We start from the raw sequence: 21,525 nt of genomic DNA on the forward strand, positions 1-21,525 counted from the left end.
TCCAACAACAAACGACCGTTCGGGTTTAGATCAGGGAGGCCCTTCCTCCCAATCAAGCCTCTCCAGGTGTCTCCATCGTTTCCCACGTGTGCGTTGAAGTCTCCCAGCAAGACTACGGAGTCCCCCACTGGAGCCCCCTGCAGGGCTCCATTCAGGGTCTCCAAGAAGGCCGAATACTCAGAACTGCCTGTTTGGGGCATAGGCACAAACAACAGTCAGAGTTTCCCCCCCATAACCCGAAGGCGTAGGGAGGCGACCCTCTCGTCCACCGGGATAAACTCCAACGTAGCGGCGCTCAGCCGGGGGCTAGTGAGTATCCCCACCCCGGCCCGACGCCTCACACCTTGGGCAACTCCGGAGAAGAATAGAGTCCAACCCTTATCCAGGAGTACGGTTCCAGAGCCAAGACTGTGCGTGGCGGTAAGCCCCACCAGATCCAACTGGTAGCGATCCATCTCTCGCACTAGTTCCGGCTCCTTCCCCCACAGAGAGGTGACGTTCCACGTCCCCAGAGCCAGCCTCTGCTGCCCGGGTCTGGTCCATCGAGGTCCCTGACCATCACTGCCACCCGTGTGACAGCACACCCGACCCCAGCGGTTTTTCCCATGAGTGGTGGGCCCACAGGATGGATGGATGGGAGGCACCACGTAGCTTCTTCGGGCTGTGCCCGACCGGGCTCCGTGGCAAACCCGGCCACCAGGCGCTCGCTGTCGGGCCCTCCCTCTGGGCCTGGCTCCAGACGGAGGCCCCGGGCTTCCTCCGGGCAGGGTCTCTCCTTTCCTTTCCCTTTCTTTCATGAAGTTGTTTTTGAACCATTCTTAGTCTGGCCCCTCACCTGAGACCAATTTGCCTTGGGAGACCCTACCAGGAGCACTAGGCTCCAGACAATACAGCTCTCAGGTTCATAGGGACACACAAACCTCTCCACCACGATAAGGTGATGGTTCCCAGGTAAGTAAATCATTGAATCAAAATATCAAAAGGGGACATAAGAAATCAATGAATTGTTTTATTTCAAAGCTGGTTGAAAATCAACTGTTATGTGGCCTTAACAGTTTTTAAAAACTATTTAACAAGCATTTACATGTGTAACTGACTGTTTGGAATTGTGAGACGCATAAAGTCACAGGAGTGGGTTGGTAATTTTCCTCTGGTGGTGTCAGTGTTCTCTTGTCGTTTAGAAATATGGAGTGCTGTTCTTCGAGACAGAGCCGACAGTGTGCCAAAATGCCACGGTCTGATTACATGGCAATATTATGGTTATACACAGCAACTTACAGTAACATCGGTACATCAATTTACGAACACAAACATTATATAATATGATATGCATTCATTTGTGTTATTTGTGTATGCTTGTTGTATACTGTTGAGATGATGAAATAACATAGACATATGTTTGTTATGATTTATTGAATTACTTTACAATATATTTATTCATTTTGTCTTTGTATATTCTTACATTTATCTAGGGTCTTTTAAATTCTATACCTTTAACATAAATTGTTACCAGTAATCTTCCCCCCATGGTATTTCTAATGCACAGCATAGGGGTACTGGTGTCGTCATAGCAGGGTTTATTTTACATTAAACACAATGACCTGTATCAGACAGAGACAACATGCAGTGTCTACTTGATGCCTGGGTTTAAGGGGAACTCAAGACAACAGCCCCAAGGTTTTGTAGTTGTGGTGATTTACAGTTACTCCCAAGGACCACATCAGTCTCTGCAGCTCTGCAAACATGGCCCTGAATTTTAACAGTATATAGTTCAGTTCAATAATAATATAAGTTCAATATCAGTATTATGACAAACTGCAGGTTACAAACCACTTTATTTTCACCCTGTACTCCTTTTCTCTCTCTCACAGATAGACAGACCAGTAGACAACATTGAAGAAGAGGAAGGAGAAGGGAAAGAGGGCTCTTGCATAGAGGTCAACGCGTTTGGCAGCAGCAGGTATGACAGGTTTGGGTGGTGGTGGTTTCTTGTTTGCTTTGTTCTGGGACTTGAGGGCCCCTGACACTTCAACTGGTTTACCGTAACAGTCAAAATTGGAAAGTTCAAAGTCTCGAGGTAAAGATCCCACGATGCTGAAGTCATTGGAGCGAAGGTCCGACTTGGAGGTGCAAACTTTCTTACAGCGAGTTTCTACCACCTGGTAAAAGACAGAGACTGACTGAATAAAGTAATTTGATATTGTCACTCATGGCATTAGCTGTATTTAGAAAGAGTTGTCAAATGGTTTAAGTTTTGTCTTACAGCTTTCTAGTCCGTGGTCCCCCAGAGGAGGTGCCATTATTCCTTTTATTATACATGATTCAAAACCTGCTTGGTTATGTGATTTCTTTGTTTATGAGGATGATGCTGCATTCCTAAGCCTCAGCAGAGAGTTTGTTTAGTATCAAGCTGTATATTACTGTATTAATTAAAAACTTAAGCCATTGTTTTTTTTAAACAAGCTTAAAAATAAGAAGCTCTACTTCATAGTGCCTCATTAACAATTATTGCTGGGGCACTATTATTACTCTTGTTTTGACCTTTCAACTAAAATACAAGCTTCAGATTAATCAAAATAAGCTTATTAGGTTATTTTCTTATATTACATGTAATTTACATTTACTCAGATAACAATATAATTCTCAAGGATACATGTGATGCCTACTACAAATAATGTGAGGGACAGAAATACATTCATGACATGCCGAGTTGTGTTTACCTGCAGAGTGTTCACATGTATGGGTGTTCCACCAGTTCCATTCACTGTGTTGTTGGTTTTATTTGAAGACTTCTTTGCTTCTTTCTCTTGCAGAGCTTTCTCCTTAGTTGCCATTTTGGCTTTCTCCTCCTCAATCCGTTTGGGACTGTTCAGCATCACCTAGAGAGAGAGAGAGAGAGAGAGAGAGAGAGAGAGAGAGAGAGAGAGAGAGAGAGAGAGAGAGAGAGAGAGAGAGAGAGAGAGAGAGAGAGAGAGAGAGAGAGATTAAAGTGTTGGAAACTGGGGGAGTCTCTACCCTAAAGTCACACCTCTTTAACTGTTGTTCCTATACTCAAATTTGGACATATCTTGTACGTCACACCAGATATTGATTTGAGGGTAATTATAGCAATTATAGGGTGGTGATAGCCAAGTGGTCTGGTGGTACACCTTACAAACCAGAAGGTTGTGAGTTCAATACCAGGGCTGCCCCTGAGCAAGGTACTTAACCCGTGAGACTGTAGTTAGTTCACTCTAGACTGCGTTGACCGCAATAAGCAGGTTTAACTCTCCCTCCCTCCAGATTATCCTCTCCATCTTCAGGAGAGAACAGGACATCCTCAATGATTGGGTGAGGTAGCAGCACTGAGAGAGGCCTGCCTAAAACTTCAATAATCCCATACTCTCTGGCCAGGTAGGGTGTAACCCAGTGATGGGTAAACAGATGTACTGTATATGTACATTTGTGTGTAAGAACTGACCTGCACCACAGCGTATTCCACCAGTGACGAAAACCCAAAAAGTAGACAGGCAATGAGCCAGATGTCAATGGCTTTTACGTAGGAAACCTTTGGTAGCTCTGACGCCAACAGCATACTCTCACTGGACAGAGAGAGTACTGATAAAATACCTAGAAACACACAGATGTTACGTTACCACAATGATTATATTCAAAAAAGTGACATTTGTGTCAAATTCAATCTATTTAGAGAAAAAGAAAAAGGGAGACAAAGACAAATGGGTTAGTAGCAATGATATGTTTGGTGTGTGAATGTCAATATGTAGTTTACCATCAACTAGATCAGGGGTTCCCAAAGTGGGGGTCGCAAGATGATTTTCAGAATCCTCTTGATGACAGGATTAACGACGGTATCATTTGGAGGTGACAGGTCACTTTACAGCCCCACAGTAAACATCACAGACGTCACACTCTGAACAGTTCAAATCAATACACTAGGCCAGTGGTTCCCAAACGGTGGGCCGAGTCACACTGGTGTGTCGTGAGACAAATCCCGGTGTGCCGTGGGATTTTGAAGCAACAGGCCTATTGCATTTAACTGTATAAAAGGTTATGAATGATTTCTAATTTACTTCAGTGTTTCCCCTAGGTTTACTGGGCTGGATGAGTTATCTCCGTACCTTTCCTCTGCTCTGTCTCTGGTTGTAGGTGTGTGTGTGTTTGTGTGTGTGTCAGGAGGAGATAATGTAAATACGCAAAGCAACGCAGCAGACACTGAAACGTGAACATAAATTAGATAAATAACATGAGCGTAGAGTTTATTAAATGAAAAAGCACCTGTTCAATGTGAAAAGTGAGTTGTGAATATATATATATATAAAAAAATAAAAAACTTCTTGAATTTCAGATCTATCCAGATCCCTTTACTTCCTTCCTTGGTGTGATTGTCTGCCCTGAATGTTTCCACCTGTGCCCTCTCACCTCATGTTTACATAGTCCTGTCGCCCCTTGTCTTGTGCTAGTTCGTACTTGTTCATGTGTCGTGAGTCTCGTCAAGTGATCAGGTCAGGTTTTGTCAAGTTGAGTTTTTTTCCATGTGCCTCATTGTGAGAGTCTTTGTTTTGTTTTTAGATTTTGATATCCTCTTAGAGAGTGATCTTTTGTTTTGTACTTGTGATAGTATGTGTATGGGGGATTTTGCCCGGATATGAATAATGAGTGTCTCCGACTGTCACCATCTTGGCAAAGACAACATCGCCTAACCCATTTAAGCCAAAAATTGGCAAAGAGGTGGTTCTTCAGTGTAGCTGAGGCAGGCCCAGGTGACACAGCAGAGCAGACAGTGTCTAGCGACCTGTGACGGCAGGAAATTAACCTAAAAAGGTTTATTGTACCAGACTGTAATGTTTTTTATTTATGCTGTATTTTAACATGGGGGTCTATAGATCGTGTGCATGTGACGTCACGCTTACGTCCCAACCCGTAAATCAGCCATGTTGGATGTTAGGAAAATAATACAATCACACGCATAATCTTGTTTTAATACCTTTAAAACCTCTTACAGGGTGGAGGAATTTACATGAAAATACCTACAAACGACATACCCAAAGTCAATTGAAAGCTGCTCTTCAACCATTTGCACCAGCTGCAAGATTTTGGTCTCATTCAAAAGATAACTCTTTTTGTTCTTGCAAAACATTGAATAGCACTGAGTAATAGTGGCCTGAATATACTGAATTTGAAGAAAATACACTGAAGTTTGTTGTTGAAAAAGATGCCTGAAGATGGGTATAGCTGGTAGGTATGGACTGGAAAACACAATAAAAACATGGAACCAAGTGTTATGAAGTAAAAGTTCCAATTTCAGATAAAAGGGATAAAAACTTAATTTATTAGACATATTTTTCTAAGAGTAACACCAGGCGTACACAAACTATGCATGTGTACATATTATAATATTTATTAATAAAATATTATTTTTATTTATTTATAAATAACTATTATATACCCATATTCCCTGGTAGTAGTAATCACACAGAGTTAGTGAAGTATAAACAAAAAAAATTCTAATATCTTTTTTTTTGTATTTTCTTCTGAACAATAAATAATAAATATCATTTTGAAAATACATTTTATTTTGTAAAAACAAACCATGGAAGTGATGCATATAACGCTCATTGTCTATATCAGGGGTATTCAACTAAATTTCTAAAAGGTCCAGTTAGAGAAAATTTCCGCGAGCAAAGGTCCGGAGCATCATAATGACTAACTTGCGTTATGAATTAGTGTGATATATATTGAAGTAGCCTAGTAGCTGTATCAACATCAAAACTAATAAAGAAAGTACAATTTTAAAACATTTAGACAATATTTATTGTCACTTAACATTGAACTATACAGAGATATATAATACAGTAGATATGTACAGTGTTCTTCTCGGGCTTAATTTAAAAATAAAATTTAGAAAATAAATAAAATAGCTTTTTAAAGATTGTGCATCTTAAAATAAAGTGCTTAATTTTAGAAAAATAAAATAAAGTGTAGCAGCAGCTTGAGTTTCCCATTTTCTTTAACTCTTTCACATCTTGATTTAACAGTCTCAACCAATGTTAGAATAATCAGTCTCAACACATCTTAACAATTGAACAGTCAGTGTTTATCTCCCTTTCTCCGTCTTCTCTCCCTGTATCGCTAACTCGTCTTTCTGTCTGTCACTTGCCTCTCATCTGTCTGTATTCAGTCACAATGTTTGTCGCCTGGAATGCACAGATTTGATTGGATGCGTAGCATCACGTGGGATGGCTTAACTCAAATGCAATTGGTCTGTGAGTTTCCTGAACAGCTAAACCAGTGCCGTAAATACGAGAAAAGCTGCGCCGGTTAAAATAGAAGCGCCCTGTCAAAATTGAAAATCCCTCAATAATTTATTGATTATAGGTCCGGGTAGGTCGGCGTCGGCGTCCGGACTCGGACCTCGGTCCGCCAGTTAGTGACCCCTGGTCTATACGATGCACGCACCACCGGGAGGCTGAGCTGCTCCTGGCTCAGCCTGTAACACAAGAAGAGGGTGGGCACTTTCTTATCAAGTTGACACTCATTGGCTCATGAAGGTTATAAAAAACCCATAGAAGATCCGATTGGGTCAAATGAAGTGTCAATCTAACGCTGAGAGTCCAGTCCTAAAACCACAAAGTGTCTGAACCGCGATGAGCGCACAAGATATTAAGTTATGATCACACAATGTAAAAATCGGTCAGCTGATTTCACAGATTGCAACACCTGTTCATGGGCTTTCATCGATGTGACTATGTTCACGCTGGAAATCTTTTTACCGGACACAAACGTGTGGACATCTGGTTAAAGACTTTCCTTTTTGATAAAGCTTATAGTTAGGGCTGGCTCAGGTTTGCCCTGGATAAGCCCCTAGCCACTATAGGCTTAGACTGCCGGGGGACACCTCCCTGCTCTCTTCCTTCTCTTCCTCTCTCCTCCCCTCCCTCTCTATCTGTATGCATGTATGTAAATGTATGTTACTAACTCAGTTTCTGTTTCTCATGTGGCAGGTTGCCACTGATAAAGTTTACGTCAGGATCAGGAATCGTGGCTGTGCCTGCTGCCCTGGTCCTGCTGGACACCGGGAAGCCTTTTTGACATTTTCCTGGATTCATCCAAACTTTCTCTTTTTCAACACAACATAATTTTCTGTTAAATGTTGTACTATGTTGTTTATCCTGTACATACGACATCTATTGCACGTCTGTCCGTCCTGGGAGAGGGATCCCTCCTCAGTTGCTCTCCCTGAGGTTTCTCCCATTTTTCCCCCTTTAATTATGGGGTTTCTTTTAGGAAGTTTTTCCTTGTGCGATGAGAGGGTCTAAGGACAGAGGGTGTCGTAACCTGTACAGTCTGTAAAGCACACTGAGACAAATGTATAATTTGTGATATTGGGATATACAAATACATTTGATTTGATTTGAATGGCTTAGCCCATCCGGTCTACATGTGTTTTTGTGGATCTGGAGAAGGCGTATGACCGGGTCCCTCGGGTGGTACTGTGGGAGGTGCTGCGGGAGTATGGGGTGAGGGGGTCACTTTTGAGGGCCATCCAAACCCTGTACGCCCAAAGCGAGAGTTGTGTCCGGATACTCGGCAGTAAGTCGGACTCGTTTCCAGTGAATGTTGGCCTCCGCCAGGGCTGCGCTTGATCACCAATCCTGTTTGTGATTTTCATGGATAGGATATCGAGGCGTAGAGGAGAGGGGTTGCAGTTCGGTGACCTGAGGATCTTATCGCTGCTCTTTGCTGATGATGTGGTCCTTATGGCATCGTCGGTCTGTGACCTTCAACAGTCACTGGATCGGTTCGCAGCCGAGTGTGAAGCGGTTGGGATGAGTAATGAGCCATTACCCCAAGTGAAGGAGTTCAAGTACCTCGGGGTCTTGTTCGCGAGTGAGGGGACGATGGAGCGAGAGATTGGTCGGAGAATCAGTCATCAGTCACTTTACCGCACCGTTGTGACGAAAAGAGAGCTGAGCCAGAAGGCAAAGCTCTCAATATACCGGTCGATCTTCGTTCCTACCCTCACCTATGGTCATGAAGGCTGGGTCATGACCGAAAGAACGAGATCACGGGTACAAGCGGCCGAAATGGGTTTTCTCAGACAGGTGGCTGGCGTCTCCCTTAGAGATAGGGTGAGAAGCTCAGCCATCCGTGAGAGACTTGGAGTAGAGCCACTGCTCCTTTACGTTGAAAGGAGCCAGTTGAGGTGGTTCGGGCATCTAGTAAGGATGCCACCTGGGCGCCTCCCTAGGGAGGCGTTCCAGGCACGTCCAGCTGGGAGGAGACCCCGGGGAAGACCCAGGACTCGGTGGAGAGATTATATCTCCTCACTGGCCTGGGAACGCCTCAGGATCCCCCAGTCGGAGCTGGAGATGTGGCCCGGAGAAGGGAAGATTGGGGTTCCTTACTGGAGCTGCTGGCCATAAATGAAGAAGTTCATAGGCATGTTGCTGTACAAGTCAGTTTTGGACCTGCAGAAGATGAGCAACTTTTGGTGTAAGCAAAGCATTTTCCATGTGTCATTCCCTGCCACTGTCAAGTCCCAAGACTGTACAGGACAGTTCATGGCCATTTGATCTAATCTTCATATGGGTGACCCAGAGAAAAATGAGGAAAACTATCAGAAAAAGGACACCTCCACCTGGTCAGACCTCTCATGGAAATGATATGCATGAACTGCAAGGCCATCTACCACCCAAGACAGCACCTTGCAGTCGACGAGAGGATGGTTGGTACCAAGTCCAGGCGCAACATCAAGCAGTACATGAAGGCCAAGCCAACAAATTGGGGGCTGAAGTTTTTTGTGCCTGCTGTCATGAACGGCTACACCATCGACTTCAAGCTCTAAACTCTGCAAGAGGAGCACTGCCTGGAAGTGTGAGGACTTTGATGTGGGCCTGTATCTGCAGGCAGACAGGAACTGTCACTGACAGTACCACCAAGACCTTTGTATGTGAAGAGACTGTCAGAGAGGAGAGAATTACCCTGTGTGGGGAAAAAACGCCTGTACATATTTTCCATTTTATGGCCTGTTTTTGCAGATTTAAGAGTAAAAGACTAAAAACCTTTACTGAAAATAGTTGTATACATTTCAAACTTCAAATGTAACATGCCAAATCTCATTCATGTGCAATTGCAGTTTTTTTTGTTCACTAAACTCAAATTCCGCTTTTGTGTTTCTCTTCATTTTAAGCTGTTATTACACTCTCATAACATGCAATTCATTGTAAATAACTGCCAGATGTTGAAATAACTATTTATAGTAATATAGCAAAAAAAGTCCAGACGGAAATGTTGAGGCTTTTTAGGCTTAGGTGTTAAAGGATTAAAATCAACAAAACTGAACTCATCGGCTCCAAATCCACACTCAGTAAAACCTCCAACCTGAACTCACCATTGATGGCACCACTGTTTACCCCTCCCCTCAGGCACGCAACCTTGGTGTGATCTTCGACCCCACCCTCTCCCTTGAGCCCCATATCCACCATATTGTCAATACTTCCTTTTACCACCTCTGCAATATCACAAAAATCTGATCGTCTCTCACCCGCCCAGCAGCTGAAAGACTGATTCACGCCTTAATTTCCTCCCGCCTTCACTACTGTAACTTACTACTATATTACTATATGGCATCACCGCAAGCTCCATCAATAGACTCTAACTGGTCCAGAACTCCGCCGCCCGACTCCTCTCAAACACCAAATCTTGGCACCACATCACCCCAGTCCTCAAAGATCTCCACTGGCTACTTGTCTCTCTCCGAATCAACTACAAACTCCTGGTCCTCACTTACAAAGCCCTCTACCACCTAGCCCCCTCCTATCTCATTGACCTCATCTCCCCCTACCAACCCCCGCAGTCCCTCAGCTCCACCTCAGCTGGTCTCCATTCCACCCCCAAATCCAACCTGCGCAGCTTTCGAGACAGAGCCTTCTCCAGGGAAGCACCCAGGCTCTGGAATTTCCTCCCCCAAGACATCCGTAACTCTCAGTCCCTCACTATATTTCAGTCCCGCCTCAAGACGCACCTCTTCTCAACTGTCATTTGCTAGCCCCCGGTTAACCGTATTATTATTTTCTTTCCCTTTTTTCTTCTCTCGTCCCAACCCCTCAACCCCACCTCCCCTACTATTGTAAAGCGGCGTTGAGGTCTCGAAAAGCGCTATATAAATTACATTTTTTATTATTATTATTATTATTATTATTATTATTATCAGTGAAACACGATTCTCGATACCAATTCTATACCATGGTAAAAAACTAAAAGAAAACAATAAATTCCATGTACCTCAATATACACTCCTTAATAATATTTTGTATGTTTGTTAGAAATTTAAATTGGCCATAATGCCTTCTCTAGTATCTATTTTTTATTGCTGTGAAAAATTTATTTATTAAAGTTTCTCTCCAAAAAAATATGTTTTACAAGAATACATCTAAACACATCACGATAAGGTTATAATTTACCTTCGCCCAATACATTAATACAATAAACATTTACTGAATAGAACACCGGCTCTCCTCTGACAATTTTAACATTGATTTGTTGTTCATAATGTAGCATTATAAGAGAAAACAATAGGGTGCGTCCATTGGACGCATCAATAGTCAGTTTACTGCAAAGTGCAGAGTAACTGCAGTGGTAGCAAGCCTTGACTGATAAGCCTAAATTGATGGGATGTACGAAATGTGAGAAACATGGTGATGAGTTGTGGAAACAACTTCTGGTGTTTTCAAGCATCAGATGCATAAATTAGATAAATAAAATATAAAGATACAATGGCAAAATACAAAAGAATGAAGGGTAAAAGGGCAAAATAGACTGGAAAGCATTTATGATAAGGAAAAGTGAGTCAGAGATGAGACACAGACCAGCAGTGTGGTGAACAAGAGCGCAACATGGAGGGGGGGGAAAGTAATCAGTGTCTTCAGTTCTCACATTCAAAGAAAGAGATGATCTCCTCCTTCACATCAGAGAACCTGTTAACCCGTACCCGGGGCCCAAGAACTGTTGGCCACAGCAGAAGAATAAACATCCGCTCCACCTCTACATGCCTCAATATATGTCTGCAAAGCATGGAAACCAGACTAACGGCGTCGGACGGACAGAGATCTTGCCCAGGAAGACAGGGGGTTTTGCCGGTATAACTAGCGCTGCTGCGCTTAGCAATTGATGTTACAGCAACTTTCCGAACAGTTCCACTGTATATGGAGAAGATTACAGTTAATAAATGTACTTCAGATGAGTACAGTTTTGAGGTGAAAGTACATTGTGTTTGGAGTTGCAGATCCTTCACATCAGTAATACATTTGACCAATTTGTGGTATTTGCAGCGCCCCCTATGGCTCGAGATCAAAATGCCCCAAGAGAGAGTGAACGTATCCACCAAAATGTATTACGGATACATCCAGGGAAGACCCAGGCGCTGAACACAGACCCGGGGAACAGTGTCACGCGTTCCACCCACTATTAGTTTGTTTTCATTTTGTCTTACCTTGTCATTAATTCTCTTATCATTTCCGATCCTGTTTCACCCTCACTACCTGCAATCAACTCATTCCCCTCACCTGGTTTCCCCAGCCCATCTCCTCACCTGCTACTCATTCCCTCATTAATCTCGCGAGGATATATACCAGTTCACTCCAACTTGTTCCCTGCCAGATTGTTCTGTGTTTTCCTGCCAAGCTCTCCAGCGATTGTCTAGTTTACCTGGGTAGATGAAACAACAATCTGGCAATGAGTGGCTGGAAACCCAGGGTAGTTAAATTGTGCTGGGATGAGATGATTGTAGACAGGTGAGCAGATTGGAGCTGATAAATTGAGTGTGGTCAGCTGCTGAAGTTTAGGCGACGCCCATACCACATACACACACGCATATACACAGAGACAGGCAAAACATGGACAGGTTAACACTAGGGACACAGATAAGACCATGACAAAATGTATGTTGATTGAACACATTTTCAACGAGTTATGGGAATTTTCTCTTGCAAAGATGTTTGGATTAATTAATTTATTAACATTTTGATTAAGTGGCCATGTTTTTTGCCAGATATTGCTCAATTATAATAGAAATGTGTATCCCACTTTTTAAATGCTTTACACCAAATTTGGTATTGATAGAGTCCATATTTCTAAAGTCATTTAACTATTTTTCACATTATGCAAAAATCTAGTGTGGCAGACATTAGTGGTTCTTGAGGCTTTTTTGTAGAACACCTGTAGCTGGATACACTGTATGTGTCAAATTTCAAGTTAATTGGAATTACTATGTGAGAGGCGTGGCCTTTCCAAAACTGCGTTTTTAAATGTTAGTAAGAGCGGCGCCATGTGGCTGATTGCATTCATATTTCTTGGGAACCCAATGCACATCATTTCAGGTTGAATGTTTCTATCTCTTTCCAGCTCATGGGAATTTGAGCCGCGGCATAAGACAACAAATAAAAAGAACAAACCGGTAAAACCTCAAAAAGGTTCTCACCCCTTTGCGGTTCCCACGATACTTATACTTACCAAATTTCATCCATCTACTTGAAAGTTAAAGGTGGGAGCTTTAACTTTGAATAGTGTTAGGGGGCACTATAGAGCCAATTTGCCACAGCCGTGAACAAGACCCAGATTAGATATCAATGTTCACGTTTCAAGTGTGATTTGAATGTTTTTGATTATACAAAGCACCTCTTTTTCCCCCTAAGACAGCGATCTTCACTATTAGGACAATAATCAATAGGAGAGCCACCTTTACCACAAAGTATGAAAAGCTACATGCAGTCATAAAAAGCATGTCTGTTTATTAATCTGTCATCCCACCCAGAACATACAATATGCAATGCAGCCAACCAATACATTCATTAAAAGAGGATTACCTTAATAATGGTATGAGCGGAAGCATGCATGCATCTCCTTGACTTTCTTAATGTCATATTTGTAGTTTGTTGTAGCAATCCTTGTGAAGTGTTCAAGAGTGTTCAAGATTGGTAAAGTGGTTTCTTGGTTTCCTCTTTATAGAGTTCATGGTTGAGAATGTTGACTCACAAGTTTATGTGCTAACAAAGGACATCACTTTTTCCACAAGTGGCTGAAGCCACTTTGAAAAGTGGGAAAATCTTCTTCAGACACTTTTCACTTCAGGCAATTCTACCTATTCACTTTCTGCAGCAGCACGACTAGTAGGGCAGAGTAGAGTGATAGTTTGAGTAAGAGCTGACACATCCACATGAAAGTTGAAAATCTCCTTGTGCTCATTCACGTCACTAAATCTGGATTCAAATTCCCTCCTCAGCTCTTCCAAAATATCCACAAAGTGCGAATCTCAGGGAGAAGGCTCAGAAACCGTTCAAGCACTTTTTCCGCGATGCAACCACACTGTGCATCATTAAATCACCATACTCTGTGTCATATTCCTCAATGAACTGTCGGAACTGTCTGTGGTTCAGCGCTCTGGAGACGATCAAATTTACCACATGGACAACTGTCTGCATCACGTTTTGGAACGTATTATTTCTGAGATTGATGCAATAGAAATTGATAAAATTGGTAATTTCTTCTCTTTTTTTCCATGAGCCCAACAAGCCCCTTTTGTTTTCCTCGCATATTAGGGGCGCCATCCGTGTACACACTTGCTAGACCTGAACAACTGAGATTTTTCTCATCAAAAAATGCCAGAAGTGCATTCAGAATGTTCTCACCTCTCGTTTGGCCAACAAGTGGAAGTAAGCACAGCATTTCATTTTGAAAACCTCGCCCAAAAATGTAACTGAACATCTGTCACATCAGTGCTTTCATCCACCGCGATGCTGAAACATGGTGCTGCTGACACATCTGCACGTAGCTGGTAACTCTTTGCCGAGGTTTTCAATCCACCTCATTATGGTGGAATCGGACAATTGTAATCCTTTAATTTGCTTTACAATAGCGTCTTTGTTGTCAAACTCTGCAAACACTATTTCTGCTGAAGCCAAAAAGCAGTCTTTCACAATTTCTGAGTCTGAGAAGGTTTCAAAATCCATGCAATCTCAAAAGATGCCTCAGTTAATCGTTCAGCTGTACGAGTTGTCCTGTGTATGAGCCTTTGTTGTCCAGAAAGAGAAGAAGAAAGCTGCTCTATTTCTTTTTTCCTAATTTCACTTTGAGGTGCGTAAAATTCTTTGAATTTTGGTTGCGTCGTTTGGAAATGCCACTCCAAGTTACTTCTCTTGAAACCAGAGCGGGTTTGTATGCATATTAAGCACAAAGGGTTCGACTCGTGGAGGACAAATTAAAATTCCTCTGTTAACTTTTCTTCAAATTTCCTATGCTCGTCTTGTGTGTCTCGTACCTTTTCTTTTTTTAACGGGAGCACCTGTTGTCTGTCCACAAACCCCATCTGCAGCATCTTCCTCTTGATTTGCGGTTGTTGGATGCTCCAAAGCCAAATCTTAATTTTCCTCATCTGTCACGCTTTGCTTCTGTCCACCTGGTGTGCAAATTATTTTAGTAAGACATTGATCCATTTTACTTCCGTAGAAACACATGCTAACTAGCATGAAATGGTGAAACAAGTTGAAGTGAACACAAGTATGAAGTGCCAGGTTGGTTGTAGTATCCTCCAATTTAAATGCTCAAATTTAGCGATATAAATAATTTTTTAGCAAATGTCCATATTCATAAGCAAGCTTATTATAATATATATATTTTTATATACTAACCCACCATGTATCTAACCGATTAAGAGCACATTTGCAATTGTAGTGCTGGATAGACCGCCAAAACTGGCAACTCCGCTGTGAGTCAGTGTAGGGCCGAGAAAGTTTAAATATCGTATTTCTAGTCTATATTTGAATATTTTAACAATTATTATAATTATATGTTATTTTTATTATTTGTAGGCTAATAGAGCAGACACGCTCAGTGTTTGGGCTGGATAGGGCTGAGGCATGAACCATGCACACACATGGAGATTGACTGGGTTCACAGAGACGGCCAATTCCAACAACATAGCAGACCCAGACCAATTATTGGTAAATGTTTTCGCTTCAAAGACAGATACACACACACACACACACACACACACACACACACAGAGACAGGGAAAACATGGAAAGGGTAAACACTAGGGACACGGCCTGTAACTTCCTGTTGCCAGTAGGTGGCAACACTATCACTATGAGTCAATATTGGCATGTAGAAATTCGGATTAAATTGGACAATGTAGGCTGACGTTACAACAACTTCCTGTTTTACGGCAAATTGCAAAAAACAGGAAGGCTGCATTCTACAGGAAAGAAACCGACGGCAGCCCAGAATGCAATCATCTGCAACAGAAGGACAATGATGGAGATGAGAGAAAAGAGCAAGAACAACTCAAGAGGACTATACCATACTGACTCACGAGAATCACAAGGTGCAGAACCCAATGCTCACGGGAAAGATGGCGAATGGCAGAAATGCAACGTAAAAAGGCTGAGGTCAACATGGAGCGGATTCTACAGGGGATTTTAGGCTTTTGAAAAGAGAACAACTGCCAACTTGTTGAGCTTGTGTATAGATTCTCTGTTTTGTCTTGACAAACCAGAGAATCTGGGAAGCAGAAAACCGAATTGACGCAGTAGAAACCAGACTGCGACAATAGAGCAAGTGATGACAAACATGCTAAAAGCCCAAACTCAAAAAGAAAACAAAGAAGGAAGTTCAGTGATAACTTTTGTGGAGATACTTCTCAGAGACAAACTGGACAATCCCCCGACTACAGAGATTCATATTGAGAGAGCACACAGAGCGCTATACCCAAAACCCACAGTTATAAGCAAGCCCAGATCGATCGTGGTTAAATTCCACTGGTAAGAAACAAAAGAGGAAGTCCTACATAAAGCTTGTGAAAAGAAGGAGATTTGTCTAAGTTAATTCACTTTGACCGTAATTACCAGGCTGTGGTACTGAGTAAGAGAAAAGAATACAATGATTTGAAACGATTGTTAAAGGAAAGGAGGATTTGTTTTCAGACTCTTTACCCAGCCAGACTACGTGTCATCTACAAGGACAGGACGTGACTCTACCACACGATCAACGAGGCCATTAAAGAATATGAACAGAAGCATCCCAGTTAAGGTTGTGCCCCTACCAGAGGATCCAGTTGAGCGTATGAATCAACAAGCATGGTAAAGAAATACAACATGGAGATTAAATTTAAGCCTCCTTAATGAAACCTCTTTTAAAAAGCAAATGAGTAATGAAATTGAAATGTACATAAAATAAAATGATATGGGATGAAGTAAAGACTTTCCTAAGAGGTAAAATCATAGCACTGTTCTCACTTTAATAGAAAAAGCTACGTCAAAGAAAATTACTTGACTTGAAAAATCAGTTGAAGCTGCTGCAGGGGTGTCATGCACAGGGCCAAGATTAAAAGATACAACAAATAAAGAAAATTAGAAACAAAATGAATATTTTTTTATACGCAAGATATTGAAAAAAGGGATGGTTATTCACTATGCAAACATACTATTAGAACGGATCTATATTTACATAATTATGTAATGCTCTAGAAGACTGGAGGATTAAGAGGACCAGATTGAATCTATTTTGGAGGCCTTAGAATGAACAGTTATGAGTGAAGATAAAAATACTCTTCTATTTGTAAAAATAAAAATTAAATGAGGCAATTAATAGTCTAAAAACTAACAAATCACCAAGCGGTGGCTTTACAACAGAATAGTACAGAGTTTATAAAAGGAACTCAAGCTTATGTTACCTCCACATGTGAAGGCACATTATGATAATGGTAATTCTCCAACAGTGTTGGAGAAATGTAGGATGTCAAATTGCAAACCACAATAATTGTTTTTGGGAATGCCATAACATAAGGCAATACAGACCATCTTTAACACACACATATAACATTAGATTTCAAAACCATATATTTAGGCTATATCTCCCCAGAAGAAAAAGGTATAGAAACCAAACCAAAAGATGGATGATGTAGGTTGGACGTGAGGAAATCTGAGACATCTCCTTTTAGTTCGGCCTGGAGCACTGCCATTTCTGTAGTCATGACTTCACCCGCCATTTGAACATGGGGCCAAAGTTTCTGGACTCCATCCATTAAGAAGCAAGCTGCAACTTTTTTCTCGGTTGCTTACGTAACCCGTATCCTCAATTCCTATTTTTGTCCCTTTCCATTATTATGTTGATGTACATCAAATCAATTTGAAGGAATAAAGGGAATTGTATGGCTGACACCGCAGCTCAGCTTTCATACCCTGTGGCACACCATTGGAAGTCAAATATTGCATACGTGAATGTAAATTGATGCAAATACAGCATGTACATTGTATATTTGTTGTACTCACCCAATGGCACCCTTGCAGCTGAGGCATCAGGGTTGATCCAGAATGATAACCAGGACAAAACGACTATCAACAGAGTTGGAGCATAAACTCCCATCAAGTAGAAACCAGCCTGCCGACGCAGTGTAAAAATCACTTCAATGCAGGTGTAGTATCCTAGAAACAGACAGAGAAGGAGTAATGCAAACAACTATTTTGTATTTTATATTTGTAATGGATTTAGCCAACTTTGTTTTCATTGAACAATTAGGCTTTTTTTCTGTTGATGAGGCAACCCAGGGGACTTAGAAGCATAATTCACAGTAAAAAAGTTGGAGACAGTTGACCTAAAACAAAAGTCTCTTAAAAATTTGATGGCTTTTCGGTGTGCTGTAGAAAACCATGTCATGCTAGCTTGATGGGAAGGAAGCTTAATAATGCACAAAAGTTACACTAAAACGCTATGGTCCCCTAGCTTTTGGGATGTGATAGGGCCGGAGCATCACATTTTTTCCCGACTGTGATTATGTTATGTTGGATCAAATTGGTACATCTAAGTAGGTCACAGAACACTGATTATAAATAATAAATGTTAAGAAATCTAAACTTATATGTTTAAAGAACAAGATCTCAGCAATCAAGCAATATTTCGGGGGGCAACCTCCTGATTTTGTAATATTTCATAAATTATGTGTTTTGCCTGTCGTTACTTAGTCAGCACAGTCAGAGATAATAAAAAGCAATTTTTTCCTATTTATTTAGTCTTATATAGATTTGGAGCTTTTAAATAATTTATAGAAAAACATCTTTGAAATTTTGCCCAGGCAAGCCTTTAAGAATGATGGACAATGTGACAACATTTTTCAAATTAGGCCTCTCATTCAAGGCTCCAGACTAACTTCACCTGAGTTGTTTCGCCAACATAAAAAAAATATAATTTCAACTGTCCCGAAGTCAGTGTAATCCGTCAAAAATCCTAAATGTTATTATTTTACTTTGTTATTGTCAATTATAGTGGTTATTTGCATTAACACACACAATTCTAATTATTAGGGAATATATGATTGTCTACTCCGGGTAGGGAATGAGCCATTACCCCAAGTGAAGGAGTTCAAGTACCTCGGGGTCTTGTTCACGAGTGAGGGGACGATGGAGCGAGAGATTGGCCGAAGAATCGGAGCAGCGGGGGCGGTATTACAGTCACTTTACCGCACCGTTGGGACGAAAAGAGAGCTGAGCCAGAAGGCAAAGCCAGTTGAGGTGGTTCGGGCATCTAGTAAGGATGCCACCTGGGCGCCTCCCTAGGGAGGTGTTCCAGGCACGTCCAGCTGGGAGGAGACCCCGGGGAAGACCCAGGACTCGGTGGAGAGATTATATCTCCTCACTGGCCTGGGAACGCCTCAGGATCCCCCAGTCGGAGCTGGAGGATGTGGCCCAGAGAAGGGAAGATTGGGGTTCCTTACTGGAGCTGCTGCCCCCGCGACTCGATCCCGGATAAGCGGTAGACGATGGATGGATGGACGGATTATTGTATTTTTTTTTGTCAAATCATCATCTGCGTCCTGCAATTGGGTCCTCACCTTCACCGAACCATGACAAAATTCACATAACGGCATACTTGTGTGGTTGGTAGGTGCAGCAGACTTTGGGTTCTGAGAAAGAGCCTTTGGTGAATTAGCCAAAAGCTAAACTGTTAGATGATGGAGTCTGTAAATTGTAAATAGACTGCATTTATATATAGCACTTTTCCAATCTTTGCCACTACTCAAAGTGCTTTACAACACAGGTCACCCATTCACACACATTCATACAGAGTCAGAGGCTACCATACATTGTGCCACATGGGGTGAGTGTTCACACACACCATTGGCCATGCCATTGGGAGCAATTTGGGGTTCATTATCATGCCCAAGGACCCTTTGACATGTTGACCTCCTGAGCCACAGCCACCCCTGTACAAGAATAACCTCTCTACTACCCACTGAGTCAGTAGCAATTAGGATAGAGAATAGAAAACAGTTTTTGAGTATAATGTCATTTGAGCTAATCTTAGCCATATATATATATTTATATTTATATTTATATTTATATTTATATATTTATATATATATATATATATATATACAATCAATATACTTTAGATTTTTGATTTACCTTCTAGTAATATAACATTTGATCTAATATCATATTATGGTATCAACAAAACAGGTAACTGAATATTAAATGTACATACAATAACTATTGACTTTTAATGACTGATTTTCTTTCTTATACTATGGTTGATTACATTACAATGGAACATTACTATATTAATAAGTAAAAAAGTATCTTTGTAAAATTGTATATATCACATGAAGTAAAATAGTTAACTGTTTAATTTGTGGTGGTAGTTGTAACTTGCTTATTTGCTACATTCATGCTTATGGTAGTGGTAGTGTTAAGGCTTTACTTATAATTGTATAATTAATAAATACTAACCTGTTCCTTGGTAGTACTTTGTGCAGTTTCCATATTTTATGTCCTCTTGTTTGATGTCGAACTGAGGGAGAGCAATCTCATCCATCTGAACTGGGTCAGACTGCCACATGAACACAAGATCACTGGTGGTATAGCCAACTAAAACATAAAAGGGAAATGGGCACGCCAATTCAACTAAGCACCCTTCATGAAGTCCTCCAAAATTACCACGTCATCATTGATATTTGAAACGCAATTGTTAAAGTCTGTATTACTGTCTTTGTGAAAAGCCATTTCATGATTGGATTGCTGCACAAGCTTAAATGCTAACAGTAAACGGGAAAGCCAGTTGAGCACAGCTGAGTGAGGTTATTATTATATATGGAACAATTATTATTATTATTATTATTATGGAAAAATATAAATATGCCTTGAATGTTGCACTAATTACATTTAATTTCTGAAGAAGAGTGAGTACACAGAAGTTGCACTCACTTAGAATGTTATCAGCCCATTAAATAGGTGTTATCGGTGTAAGAAGGGGCCTGTGTTCAAAATGTTATGTTTCATTCAGTTTACATATTGTTTTTAAGTTTCACTTTTACTTTTACAATGTTGTAGGTGTAAATAAATGATACAACCTAGTATGTGTGGCAAGCCCCTTCTGACCTACATCTATAAGGCAGATAACCACTGATAACGCCTATTTAATAGGCTGATAACATTCAAATTTGGTGCAAGTTGATAGACTAAATTCTATGTATTCCAATGTATACTAAATAAAACAGAAAATGCAGTCAGATTTATTTGTTGTTTCGGCTATGATGTTTGCAGCATCTAATGGAAATGGAGAATTTAAATCAAATTAACAGTTTATTCGTCATGCACATGCATGTCAATTTAAACTATTGGGTGTGGTGGCACCTAGGCAGTGCCCAGGAGGCAAACTGGCACCTCTACAGGTACCTATCCAGACTTAAACTGTCGTCTCCAAGCCAATACCCTATGGACTGAGCTAATGTCACCCCTTGTCAGCCATGCCTCACTGTTACTCATTGATTTCCGAATGCTGTTCAATCCCACCTAATGATTTAGAAACTGCACTAAGCAAAAATCCTATTTAACTGAATTCACAATTTCCTAAGTGTGGCTCAAACACAATAAAGCTGCATTACTAAATATTTTTATGTTAATACTGTATAAGAGGTTGACGTGATGTCAGAGGGGTTGCTTATACTGACAGATCCATGAGGTCACCCAAAACTGCAGTTCCCCTCATCTATTTTTCTGATTGTTATGTTTTTATGGCCAGTAACTTACAGGTACCCTGTGGAGTTGTTGACCACTAGAACTACTATGGAGCAATGTTTTACAAGTGGGTCCGCATATTCTGGCAATTTGACAACATAGTACCATCGCTGGTACTATGCTGACAATCTGTTGCCCTCAATCTGTTGCCTTCTCACACACACACTTTGCAGCTTTAATGCAAGGTACAATGTGCCCTGCAGCAGCAAAGACACAAAGTTAAATTAGAGACTACTGTAACCCCTGCATATTGTCCTATTTTTCAGATGAATGCACTGTTCATGAAACAAAATCCCATGTGCAGAGAAACACTGAATTACTCATTTGTTGGAGGATTACAGCAACCAGGTTTCTATTTTTGCTCAGCTTTAAGGTGATCAAATGTACTGTATTCTGACTATTACTACTATACTACAATTAACCATTGACTTTAATACTTGCTGTTTCACTGTTTGTAATT

At 41.1% G+C, this 21,525-nt stretch overlaps 1 protein-coding gene across 4 annotated transcripts in view; it reads right to left on the reverse strand.

Annotated features, from left to right (window-relative positions):
- Positions 1-996: 996 nt before the first annotated feature.
- The window catches only part of LOC115011225 (glycine receptor subunit beta-like), a 78,361-nt gene continuing 57,832 nt past the window's right edge, over positions 997-21,525 (reverse strand). For all 4 annotated transcript variants that reach the window (XM_029436293.1, XM_029436283.1, XM_029436310.1 and 1 more), the window contains 5 exons: positions 19,779-19,916; positions 17,325-17,477; positions 3,461-3,609; positions 2,721-2,879; positions 997-2,159 (listed from right to left, as the gene is read on the reverse strand). In XM_029436293.1, the coding sequence (XP_029292153.1) occupies positions 1,866-2,159; positions 2,721-2,879; positions 3,461-3,609; positions 17,325-17,477; positions 19,779-19,916 (893 nt within the window). In that variant the 3' untranslated portion in view covers positions 997-1,865. The remainder of the gene's footprint in view (positions 2,160-2,720; positions 2,880-3,460; positions 3,610-17,324; positions 17,478-19,778; positions 19,917-21,525) is intronic.

Source organism: Cottoperca gobio, chromosome 1 (genome assembly GCF_900634415.1).
Source record: "Cottoperca gobio chromosome 1, fCotGob3.1, whole genome shotgun sequence".
NCBI lineage: Eukaryota > Metazoa > Chordata > Actinopteri > Perciformes > Bovichtidae > Cottoperca > Cottoperca gobio.